The sequence below is a fragment of the Pongo abelii genome, chromosome 20 (genome assembly GCF_028885655.2).
Source record: "Pongo abelii isolate AG06213 chromosome 20, NHGRI_mPonAbe1-v2.0_pri, whole genome shotgun sequence".
NCBI lineage: Eukaryota > Metazoa > Chordata > Mammalia > Primates > Hominidae > Pongo > Pongo abelii.
In genome coordinates this window covers 50814801-50826988 of record NC_072005.2, presented here as the reverse complement: position 1 = coordinate 50826988, position 12188 = coordinate 50814801, and the positions used below count along the sequence as shown (strand labels likewise).

At 51.3% G+C, this 12188-nt stretch overlaps 1 protein-coding gene across 2 annotated transcripts in view; it reads right to left on the bottom strand.

Annotated features, from left to right (window-relative positions):
* Nucleotides 1–12188, bottom strand: part of CBLC (Cbl proto-oncogene C) — a 31642-nt gene extending 19454 nt beyond the window's left edge. Inside the window, exons 1-7 of one of the 2 annotated variants that reach the window (XM_054540672.2) lie at nucleotides 12157–12188; nucleotides 11970–12053; nucleotides 9273–9394; nucleotides 4808–5241; nucleotides 2134–2280; nucleotides 1812–1968; nucleotides 1197–1318 (exon numbers count right to left, since the gene is read on the bottom strand). In XM_054540672.2, coding sequence (XP_054396647.2) covers nucleotides 1197–1318; nucleotides 1812–1968; nucleotides 2134–2280; nucleotides 4808–5160 — 779 coding nt within the window. In that variant the 5' untranslated portion in view covers nucleotides 5161–5241; nucleotides 9273–9394; nucleotides 11970–12053; nucleotides 12157–12188. Of the gene's footprint in view, nucleotides 1–1196; nucleotides 1319–1811; nucleotides 1969–2133; nucleotides 2281–4807; nucleotides 5242–9272; nucleotides 9395–11969; nucleotides 12054–12156 lie in introns of those variants that run through there. The other variant, XM_024237898.3, reaches the window with a different exon arrangement.

Genomic DNA, 12188 nt, shown 5'->3' with positions numbered 1-12188 from the left:
GTTGCCCAGGCTGGAGTGCAGTGGTGGGATCCTGGCTCACTGCAACCTCCACCTTTCGAGTTCAAGTGATTCCTGTGCCTCAACCTCCCAAGTAGCTGGGACTACAGGCATGCATCACCATGCCAGGCTAATTTTTCTATTTTTTTCTTTTTTTTGAGATGGAGTTTCACTCTTGTTGCCCCGGCTGGAGTGCAATGGCGTGATCTTGGCTCACTGCAACCTCCACCTCCTGGGTTCAAGTGATTCTCCTGCCTCAGTCTCCGAAGTAGCTGGGATTACAGGCGCATGCCACCACACTTGGCTAAATTTTTTGTATTTTTAGTAGAGATGGGGTTTCACCATGTTGGCCAGGCTGGTCTTGAACTCCTGATCTTAGGTGATCCACCCACCTCGGCCTCCCAAAATGCTGGGATTACAGGTGTGAGCCACCGCGCCAGGCCTAATTTTTGTATTTTTAGTAGAGATGAAGTTTCACCATGTTGGCCAGGCTGGTCTCGAACTCCTGACTTCAAGTGATTTGCCCGCCTTGGCCTCCCAAAGTACTGGGATTACAGGTGTGAGCCACTGTGCGGGGCCTGGCCTTTTCAATTATAGGAATTTATTCTTTCGTTTTTCTTTTCCCTTGAATCAGTTTGAAGTGTAACTGGAAGAATGCTAATGCACTCACCGTCCTACCCCTGCACCTCAGCCCCGCAGAGACTCACAAACCTGACCTTCTATTCTCTTCGTATCTAGACAGCTCAATTCTCAGCCCTCTAGGGGGACCCAACAGCTCAAAACTCCTGGTTGAAATAATTTAAGGACTCACATGTCTTGTTTTTCAGTCTCCTATGCCAATAGGTGGAAAATTCATACTCAAAATACTGAACAGATGGTGCAACATGGCTCTGACCTACCAGAAACGGACCTTACCCTCAAGCGGGTCTTTGGGCTCCTTGCTAGAGCGGGCACTGTCCCTTAGCTGCAGGATTATGGGACAGTACAGGAGGCCTCGAGAGAAGAGGCGGGCTGGGAGGGGCACTCAGTGTCCTGCCTCTGAGTTATCAACTCTCTGGGGTCCTGGGTATCTCTGTTCCCACTCTTGGAAGGACATCTGGGCTCCACCACGCACCAGCCCAGAGCCCAGATCCCTGAGCCCTGCAGCCTTGTTCTGCTGAGCCCTGCAGCCTTGTTCTGCTGAGCCCTGCACCCTTTACCTGCCTGGCTTGTCCCTGCAGGCCTGCAGACGCTCTTGGACCTCATCATAGGTGAGGAAGGCCATGTAGCCTGGGTGGTTGACTGCCAGGAGCTGCCAGTTCTTGAGGAGTGTTGGCCATGGCTGGGGTGGGGCAGGGCTTGCGTCAGGGAGAGACCGGGGAAGCAGCTCACATCCCTAAGTAGTCCCTAGGGCCCGAGGATCCAACCACCTCCTTCACACCCATGGTGGGCCTCAGGCATATCCCTTTTACAAGACCCCAAGCTCTTCTTTCTCCAGAACTTAGGAGTTTGGGACCCTAGCTTCCTCCTCCCTCAGACCCAAGAGTCCAGGCCCCCAGCCCTCTCCTCCCTCAAACCCTGGAGTCCAGGCCCTCACCCCCTCCTCCCTCAGACCCTGGAGTCCAGGTCTCCAGCCCCCTCCTCCTTCAGACCCTGGAGTCCAGGCCTCCAGCCCCCTACTCCCTCAGACCCAGAAGTCCAGGCCCCAGGCCCTCCTCCCTCAGACCCAGGAGTCCAGGCTCCAGCCCCTCCTCCCTCAGACCCAGGAATCCAGGATTCAGCCCTCTTCTTCCTCCTGGACCCAGGTCTAGCTCCCAGCCTTTGCCTTCCCTGACCTGAAAGAGCCTGGTGAAGACGTCGAACTCGAAGATGGACACGTGCCCGCTGCAGGTGAGGTCGATGGTGGTGCGCAAGGCCAGGGCTGTGCAGCCTGGTTCCACAGGGTGGCAGGTGCCCAGGAGGGACTCAAACTCAGCCCAGGGCAGCACACACCTGGGTGGGAGAGGGGTGGGGGAGACACCGCTGAGGCCTCCCGGAGCCTATGATGGGAGGGTCTCCAGGAAAGAAGCAGCCGTGGGCCTGGACTCCTGGGTCCCTGGGCCAGGGCAGGATGGGGCTCCGGGAGTTGAGGGTCCCTGAGGACAAGGGCTTACTCACCGGGCTCCGCAACGCTCCCTCCAGAAGATGTGGGCTGGGGCCTTGGTGAGCTGGTACATGTGTCCACAGTACTTTCCCCCGGGGAAGAGTGCGTGCAGCTCTGCATGCATGTGGCTGAAGATGATGGCCAGCTTGGCCAGCTGTCGCCTGTGGGGATGGGCAAGGACTCCGGCTATCCTTGGGGCTCCCACTGACACCCTCTTCCTCCCCTCATGGGGAACAACCTGCAGGGATAAGGCTCTGGACTCTTATCTCATCAGTGTAAGGTAAGAGTCCATTCCTGCTAGGGCGTGGTGGCTCACGCCTGTAATCCCAGCACTTTGGGAGGCTGAGGTGGGTGGATCACTTGAAGTCAGGAGTTTGGGACCAGCCTGGCCAACATGGTGAAACCCTGTCTCTACTGAAAATACAAAAATTAGCCTGGTGTGGTGGCGCCCGCCTATAATCCCAGCTACTCAGGAGGCTGAGGCAGGAGAATCGCTGGAACCCAGGAGGCAGAGGTAGCAGTGAGCTGAGATCACGCCACTGCACTCCAGCCTGGGTGACAGAGTGAGACTCTATCTCAAAAAAAAAAAAAAAAAAAAAAAAAAGATTAAAAACGATATACAAGGCTTTTATTAGATTTTGGCCAGAAGCAGTGGCTCATGCCTGTAATCCCAGCACTTTGGGAGGCTGAGGCGGGTGGATCACTTGAGGTCAGGAGTTTGAGAACAGCCTAGCCAACATGGTGAAACCCTGTCTCTAATAAAAACTATAAAAATTATCGCTGCGTGGTGGCGGGTGCCTGTAATCCCAGCTACTTGGGAGGCTGAGGCAGGAGAATTGCTTGAACGCGGGAGGCGGAGGCTGCAGTGAGTCAAAATTGCGCCACTGCACTCCAGCCTGGGTAACAGAGTGAGACCATGTCTTTAAAAAAAAAAAAAAAAAAATTTTGCTGAATTTTGCAGAAATCCAGCTCTCCTATATAATAAGGGAAGACTATTTGATTCTGTATGACGGTGGTTCTACCTACAGGTACAAGTGTCTGACTAGTCAGCTCTGCCTTCCAAGAATAATTGTGCCTTGGCATTTTCATTTAAAACATAATGTTTATGAAAGAAATTCCTTTTATCACTCTCTTATAATTTGGGCATTATAGTGATTAAAAAACTATAGGTGGGTAGGTTGTTAAACCTCTGCATGTCATTTCAGGATGAATTAAGGAAACACTTGGCTGGACATGGTGGCTCTTACCTGTAATCTCAGCACTTTGGGAGGCTGAGGTAGGAAGATCGCATGAGGCCAGGCGTTTGAGACCAGCCTAGCCAACATAGCAAGACCTCCTCTCTACCAAAAAATAAAAAGATTAGCCTGGCATGGTGGTGCACGCCTGTGGTCCCAGCTACATGGGAGGCTGAGGTGGGAGGATCACTTGAGCCCAGGAGTTGGAGGCTGCAGTGAGTCATGCTGGTGCCACTGCCCTCCAGCCTGGGCGACAGGGCCAGACCTTGTGTCCAAAAAAAAAAAAAAAAAAAGAGACACTACAAAATATTTAATATAAAGAAGTGGCATGGGTCACTGAACTAGACCTTGTTCTGCGCTCTGGGCCCCAAACCTCATCTGCCCTGTCACTCTGAGATTCCTTCCTCAGTGCAGAACAGCAGAGGGGTGGCCTCCAGGCAGGTCCTGGGTCTGGAGCCAGCTGTTCCTCAGGAACTAAAGACCAAGTGGGTAGTCCAGGCAGAAACCGAGACAGGGGCCTAATGATCAGTTTCTTTGGGTGTGTCCATCTACCTCTCCTCCACCTAGGAGCCCACGGGGTCTCCACATTCTGAGGCCTGATCCTCCCAGCTGGGCCTCCCAAAGAGCTGGGATTACAGGTGTGAGCCACCGTGCCCAGCCAGACCAGGCCAAGTTCTGACCACAAATGTGCACACATCTAGAGAACTTTGAATCAGAGAATAAAGTAATAGCTAACTTTTATTTTATCCTCAACGTAGGAAGCCCCATGGGGTCCCTGAATTCTGAGATAGTGGGATAGTGGGAACCAGAATTGGGCTGCTGGGTGACCAAGGAAATGGCACAATGGGGCTGAGGGCATGGGCGCTCAAGGAAAGAGAAAACTGGGTGGCCCATTTTCCAGGTTCCCTTAGGAAGGAGGGGCTGGGGCCTGGACCCCTGGGCGTGAGGGAGGAGGGGCTGGGGCCTGGACCCCTGGGTCTGAGGGAGGAGGGGCTGGGGCCTGGACCCCTGGGTGTGAGGGAGGAGGGGCTGGGGCCTGGACTCCTGGGTCTGAGAGAGGAGGGGCTGGGGGCTGGACCCCTGGGTCTGAGGGAGGAGGGGCTGGGGGCCTGGACCCCCTGAGTCTGAGGGAGGAGGGGATGGGGGCCTGAGTTCCTGAGTCTGAGGGAGGAGGGGGTGGGGCCTGGACCCCTGGGTGTGAAGGAGGAGGGGCTGGGGCCTGGACTCCTGGGTCTGAGAGAGGAGGGGCTGGGGGCTGGACCCCTGGGTCTGAGGGAGGAGGGGCTGGGGGCCTGGACCCCCTGAGTCTGAGGGAGGAGGGGATGGGGGCCTGAGTTCCCGGGTTTGAGGGAGGAGCGGGTGGGGGCCTGAGTTCCTGGGTCTGAGGGAGGAGGGGCTGGGAGCAAGACCTGGGCCTCACCCCTGAGGACTTTGATCTGGGGCGAAGGCTCACCTGAGTCTGGAGCCCGCCCGGAAGAGCTCGTCGTTGGCACTCCTTCGGCCCCGGGGGGGCAGCAGCGCGGCCACCTGCCTGCCCTTGGCCTCCAGATTGGCCAGGTAGATGAGTAGAAAGTCCCCGCAGCCGCCGGGACCCCCGGGGCCGCCTCCGCCGGCCGCCCGCCGAGAATGGGCCACCTCTCGAAGCAGCTGCGCTGTGCGGGGCAGCAGGTCCCGCAGCGAAGGGGGACTTATGGACAGCCGGGGGTCGCCGCATTGCTCTTCTAGGCGCTGCAGCATCCTGACTGCCCGGCCCAGGGCGCGGGCCTCTTCCCACTGTCGCCCCCACGGGGCCACCGCCAGAGCCATGAGAGCCTCGCGTGTGCCAGGAAGGACCGGTGCGGCTGGGATAGGCGCGGCCTCGCCCAGAGTGAAAGGAGAGGGCGGGTCCTAGAGAACCGGGGAGGGGCCTGCAGGTACCAGTGTCTCCAAAGGGGGCGGGGGCTGGAGAACCTGGCACGTGGGTCTTCAAGAGGTGGGATTTGGAGGCCGGGAGCGGTGGCTCATGCTTGTAATCCCAGCACTTTGGGTGGCCGAGGTGGAAGGATCACGTGAGCCCAGGAGTTCAAAACCAGCCTGGGCAACATAGTGAGGCCCTATCTCTAAAAAATTTTTTAAAATAAAATAAAATGTGGCTGGGCGCGATGACTCACAACTGTAATCCCAGCACTTTGGGAGGCAGAGGCAGGCGGATCATCTGAGGTCAGGAGTTCGAGACTAGCCTGGCCAACATGGTGAAACCGTGTCTCTACTAAAAATACAAAAAAGAAAAAAAAATTGGCCGGTGCGGTTTGAGTTTGATTCTCAAAAAGGAGCAGGGTGGGGTGGCTTTGGTGGGTAGCGGTAGGAGGGGGCTTCTCAGTGTGTGGGTAGGAAGTGCAGGTAGGATATCTGGGTCCCTTCAGAGGGGGGCAAGGGGCTAGGGGAGGCCTGGGACTTTTTTTTTTGAGACAAGGTCTTGCTTTGTCACCCAGGCTGGAGTGCAGTGGTGAGATCTTAGCTCACTGCAACCTCTGTCTCCCAGGCTCAAGTGATCCTCCCACCTCACCCTCCTGAGTAGCTGGGGCCACAGGTGCGCATCAGCAGTCCTGGCTATTTTATTTTATTTTTTGTATTTTTAGTAGAGACGGGGTCTCACCATGTTGCCCAGGCTGGTCTTGAACTTCTGAGCTCAAGCGATGCGTCTGCCTCGGCCTCCTAAAGTGCTGGGATTACAGGCGTGAGCCATTTTGCCCTGCCGTGGGACTCTTCTTGGAGAGGGGAGGGGAAGGGCTGGGAGCTACTGAGAGGTGGGACTTGGACACAGCACCTTGTCGAAGCTATGGGTCTTTGGTCATGGCATGGGGTTAAAGGTCAGATAACTGAGATTTCAAGGAGGAACTGGTCAGGGAGGCATTGCTATCTCTCTGTCCCGTGGGTTCCCTAGAAGCAAGGGTTGGAAAGTGGGTGTCTGAGGGGGCAGGAATTTGGCAACAAGATTTCTGGGTCCCCATAATGGTGTGGCATGGGAGAAATCAGGCCAGAGTTAAGATACTCCTGAGTCCCGAAGCAGCCAGGTGAGAGGATGGGGTTCAAGACTGTGGGGGCGGGGAGCAACTCGTTTGTGTAGGGGTGGCCGGGCGTGGCTTTCACCCAACCTGTAGAACCTGTAACATCAGCCTGGTTGCTCAGTTGCTCGCTGGGCAGCCATCGGGGCGCTGTGGGCCTCGCCCCTAAGCAAGGCACTACGGCCACGCCCCATCCCAGGCCAAGCCAAGTTCTTTTTTTTTTTTTTTTTTTTCCTGTGATACAGGGTCTTGCTCGGTCTTGCTCTGTTGCTCAGGCTGGAGTGCAGTGGCCTGATCATAGCTCACTGCAGCCTGGATCTCCTGGGCTCAATCAATCCTGCCCGCTCGGCCTCCTAAAGAGCTGGGATTACAGGCGTGAGCCACCGTGCCTGGTCAGACCAGGTCAAGTTCTGATTGCAAATGTGCACATATCTAGAGAACTTTGAATCAGAGAATAATAGTAATAACTGACTTTTATTTTATTTTATTTTTTTGAGACAGGGTCTTGCTCTGTCTCCTAGGCTGGAGTGCAGTGGTTGGATCACCACTCATTGCAGCCTTGACCTCCGGGGCTCAAGTGATCCTCCTGTCTCAGTCTCCCTAGTAACTAGGACTACAGGCATGCACTGCCACGTTGGCTATTTTTTTTTTTTTTAATTTTAAGTAGAGACAATGTCTCAGTGTGTTGCACAGGCTGGTCTTGAACTCCTGAGCTCAGGTGATTCTCCAGCCTGGGCCTCCCACAATGCTGGGATTACAGGCATGAGCCACTACACCTGGCCATAGCTAGCATTTATTGAATGCTTGCTGTCTATCAGGTAATGCTTTGCAAACATTTGCACGCTGAACTCTCAAAAGTCCTTTGAGGTTGGAGGCTAGGGGGCATAGGATGAGAGTCGAATCTACCAATGCACCCTGAGCCCCTCCTTAGCCCCACCCCCATCTTGTAGGAAATGAAAATCTTAAAATTTTTTCTTTAAATTAAAAAGCAACCAAAAAAAAAAAAAAAAAAAAAAAGAAAAAAATTGGGCCGGGTGCGGTGGCTCATGCCTGTAGCCTGTAATCCCAGCACTTTAGGAGGCCAAGGCGGGCAGATCACTTGAGTTCAGGAGTTTGAGACCAGCCTGGCCAACATGGTGAAACCCCATCTCTGCTAAAAATACAAAAATTAGGCTGGGCACAGTTGCTCATGCCTGTAATCCCAGCACTTTTGGAGGCCAAGGTGGGTGGATCACTTGAGGTTAGGAGTTTGAGACTAGCCTGGCCAACGTGGCAAAAACCCCTCTCTATTAAAATACAAAAATCAGCTGGCCATGGTGTTGTGTGCCTGCAGTCCCAGCTACTCAGGAGGCTGAGGCAGGAGAATTGCTTGAATCCAGGAGGCAGAGGTTGCAGTGAGCCAAGACTGTGGCACTGCGCTCCAGCCTGGGTGACAGTGAGTAGAGTGAGACTCTGCCTCAAAAATAAATAAATAGATAAATAAAAATAAATAAATAATAAAAATAATACAAAAATTAGCTGGGCATGGTGGTGTGCCTGTAATCCCAGTTACTTGTGAGGCGGAGGCAGGAGAATCGCTTGAACCCGGCGGGGAAAGAGGTTGCAGTGAGCTGAGATCATGCTACTGCACTCCAGCCTGGGCGACAGAGTGAGACTCTGTCTCAAAAAACAAAACAAAACAAAACAGGATGAAAACCCATTAGCCTGAAAAATTTCAAAGTGTTGACTGTGCAAGTATTGGCAAGGAGCTGCTGTGAGTGCAAATGGACAAACTACATTGGAGAGCAATTTAGCAGCATCCACGAGACCTTTGGACAAATGGACAGGTCATTTGTCCAGCTACCTCTTTCAGAGCTGTGGCTTGTAAACACTTTTGCTGGACATTAATACAGCTATAGGCACCTGAAGCAAAAGTTTCACAGAAGAGCTCTCACTCCGACTATGAGCATGCACTCTTAATAGTTTCTGTTTAATTCCATTTCATTAAAGGAAAAATTGTTTATAACCCACTAAATTGATTTCACAACCCACTAATGGATCTTGTTTGGCCGTTTGAAAAATACTGCCCTAAGAGACATGTTCAGGGATGTTAATTGCATTCTTGTTGGAAGTGGAGGAAAGTGGCAACAAAGGTGGGTGTTCACCACCAGCAGCCTGACATAAATTGTGGTGTACTCTCACAATAAACTCTTGTGCAGTAATTAAGGTGAATGAACTGGACACAAATACCAAGAGTGTGTGTCATAAACACATAATAATGAGTGGCCTGGGTTGAATCATTCCCCTCCCCGCCAAGTTCACGTTCACTGGAATTTATGAATGTGACCCTATATAGAAATAAGGTCTTTGTAAATGTAATCAGATCAGGATAAGGTACTATTGGATTAGGGTGGGTCCTAAATCTGACTGATGTCCTTATGAAAAGGAAATTTGGATACGGTTACAGGTGCACACACACACACACACACACACACATGATGATGGCGGCAGAGATATTGGAATGATGCATCTATAAGCCAAACAACACCAAAGATTACCAGTGAACACCACAAGCTGGAAGAGGTGTGGTGCTCACGCCTGTAGTCCTGTCACTTTGGGAGGCTGATGTGGGAGGATCGGTTGAAGCCAGGAGTTTGAGACCAACCTGGCAACATAGCAAGGCCCTGTCTCTACAAACAAAAACAAAAACAAAACAAAGCAAAACCAAAAAACCAAAAATGGTTGGGCGCAGTGGCTCACACCTGTAATCCCAGCACCCTGGGAGGCCAAGGCAGGCGGATCACGAGCTCAGGAGTTCGAGACCAGCCTGACCAACATGGTGAAACCCTGTCTCTACTAAAAATACAAAAATTAGCCGGGTGTGGTGGCACGCACCTGTAATCGCAGCTACTCAGGAAGCCGAGGCAGGAGAATTGCTTGAACCCAGGAGTCGGAGGCTGCAGTGAGCCAAGATCATGCCACTGCATTCCAGCCTGGGCGACAGGGCGAGACTTCATCTGAAAAAGACAAAAATAAACAACAACAACAACAACAACAAACTGGGCGTGCTGGGATGCTGCTTGTGGTCCCAGCTACTCGGGAGGCTGAGGTGGGAGGACTGCTGGAGCCCAGGAGTTTGAGGCTTCATTGAGCTATGATTGTGTTGCTGTACTCCAGCCTGGATGACCCAGTGAGATCTTGTCTAAAAAAGAAAAAAAAATCTGCAACTATATGAACTCTTTTCCCAGATTTGACAGGTTTTTTTTTGTATCCACTTTGCAACTATAAGAACTCTTTTTCCAGATTTGACTCAAAGTAGATGCAAATGAAGTGAATGACATGAAAAGATGCTCCACAATGTGATCCATTAAGGAAATGAACATCAAAACCACAGTGAATGCTGCTTCGCACCCACTACGATGACTGTCATAAACAAGACAGACAATCACAAGTGTTGGCAAGGATATGGAGAAATAATTGGAACCCTCTACGCTGTTGGTGGGAATGTAAAATGGTGCAGCTGCTTTGGAAAACAGTTTGGCAGCTCCCCAAAATGTTAAACATAGGGCTAGAGCATTCCTACGTGTATATATATCCCAGAGAATTGGAAGCATATATCTACCCAAAGACTTGTGGAAACAACCTAAATGTCCATCAGTTGAAGAATGGGTAAACAAAATGTGGTCTGCTCATACAACGGAAAATTCTTTGGCCATTAAAAGGATTGATTTTTTGTTTGTTTGTTTGTTTTGAGATAGGGTCTTGTGCTATCTCCCAGAGTGGAGCGCAGTGGCACAATCTCAGCTCACTGCATCCTCGATCTTCCGGGCTCAAGCAATCCTCCTGCCTCAGCCTCCCGAGTAGCTGGGACCACAGGTGCATGTCACTTCCTGCTAATAAGAATGAAATATTGATACCTACTGCAATGTGGATGAACCTTGAAAACATAATACTAAGTGAAAGAAGCCAGTCACTGGCCAGCCTGGGCAGATCACAGCTGTAATCCCAGCACTTTGGGAGGCCAGAGCAGGCAGATCACCTGAGGTCAGGAGTTCGAGACCAGCCTGGGCAACATGGTGAAACCCCCTCTCTACTAAAAAACAAAAATTAGCCAGCTGTGGTGAGATGTGCCTGTAATCCCAGCTACTCGGGAGGCTAAGGCAGGAGAATCTCTTGAACTCGGGAGGTGGAGGTTTCAGTGAGCTGAGATAGTGCCGTTGCACTCCAACTTGGGTGACAGAGCAAGATTCCAACTTAAAAAAAAAAAAAAAAAAAGGTCTGGGCGCAGTAGCTCACGCCTGTAATCCCAGCACTTTGGGAGGCCGAGGCGGGTGGATCACGAGGTCAGGAGATCGAGACCATCCTGGCTAACACGGTGAAACCCCATCTCTACTAAATATACAAAAAATTAGCCAGACATGGTGGCGGGCTCCTGTAGTCCTAGCTACTCAGGAGGCTGAGGCACAGAATGGCGTGAACCTGGGAGGCGGAGCTTGCAGTGAGCTGAGATCGCACCACTGCACTCCAGCCTGGGCGACAGTGCGAGACTCCGTCTCAAAAAAAAAAAAAAAAAAAAAGCTAGAAGAGAATAATTGTGATGTTCTAAACACAAAGAAAAGGTAAATGAGGTGATGGATATCCCAGTTACCCTGATTTCATCATTGCACATTGCATACGTGTATCAAAACATCACATGTATCCCCACAATATGTACAACTATGTTATGTCAAAAAATACAAAAAAGGGAGAGTATGTTATGGGTTGTCTAGAGCTGGAAGGATGTTGAGGAGAAATAGGGAGTGACTACTAATGGGTATGAGGTTTCTTTTTGAGGTGAACAAATGTTTTAAAATAGAATCTGGTGAGGCAGGCATGGTGGCTCACGCCTGTAATCCCAGCACTTTGGGATGCTGAGGCGGGTGGATTGCTTGAGCTCAGGAGTTCAAGACTAGCCTGGGTAACACAGTGAAACCCTATCTCTACTAAAGTACAAAAAATTAGCCGGGCATGGCGGCATGCACCTGTAATCCTAGCTACTCGGGAGGCTGAGACAGGAGAATGGTGTGAACCTGGGAGGCAGAGGTTGCAGTGAGCTGAGATTGAACCATTGCACTCCAGCCTGGGCGACAGAGCGAGACTCCATCTCAAAAAAAAAAAAAAAAAAAAAGAGTCTGGTGATAATTGCACTATTCTGTGAATATACTAAAGTCACTGAATTGTACACTTTTTAAAATTTTATTTTTATAGAGACAATGTCTCACTGTGTTGCCCAGGCTGGTCTTGAACTCCTGAGTTCAAGTAATTCTCCCACCTCGGCCTCCCAAAGTGGTGGGATTACAGGCATTAGCCACCGCTCCCGGCCAGAATTGTACACTTTGAAGAGGTAAATTGTATGGTATACACATTATATCTCAATAAAACAGGCTGGATCAAAAAGCCAAATACCGCTCATTCTCACTTGTAAGTGGGAGCTAAACGTTGAGTACTCAGGGACATAAAGATGGCAACAATAGAAACTGGGGACTTCTAAAGAGGGGAGGGAAGACGGGAGAGGGCAAGGGTTGAAAAATTGTTGGGTACTATGCTCAGTACCTGGGTGACGGGATCAGTCGTACCCCAAACCTCAGCATCATGCAATATACCCAGGTAACAAGCCTGCACATGTACCCCCTGAATCTAAAATGAAAGTTGAAAAAGATAAAATGAAATAAACCTATTAAATAAAAAGTGGAGACCTGAGGATAGCCACAAGAGGGCGCTCTGAGCACAGGGTTACCACCTCCCTTGGGAACGGAGTTTCTCGGCCACGCC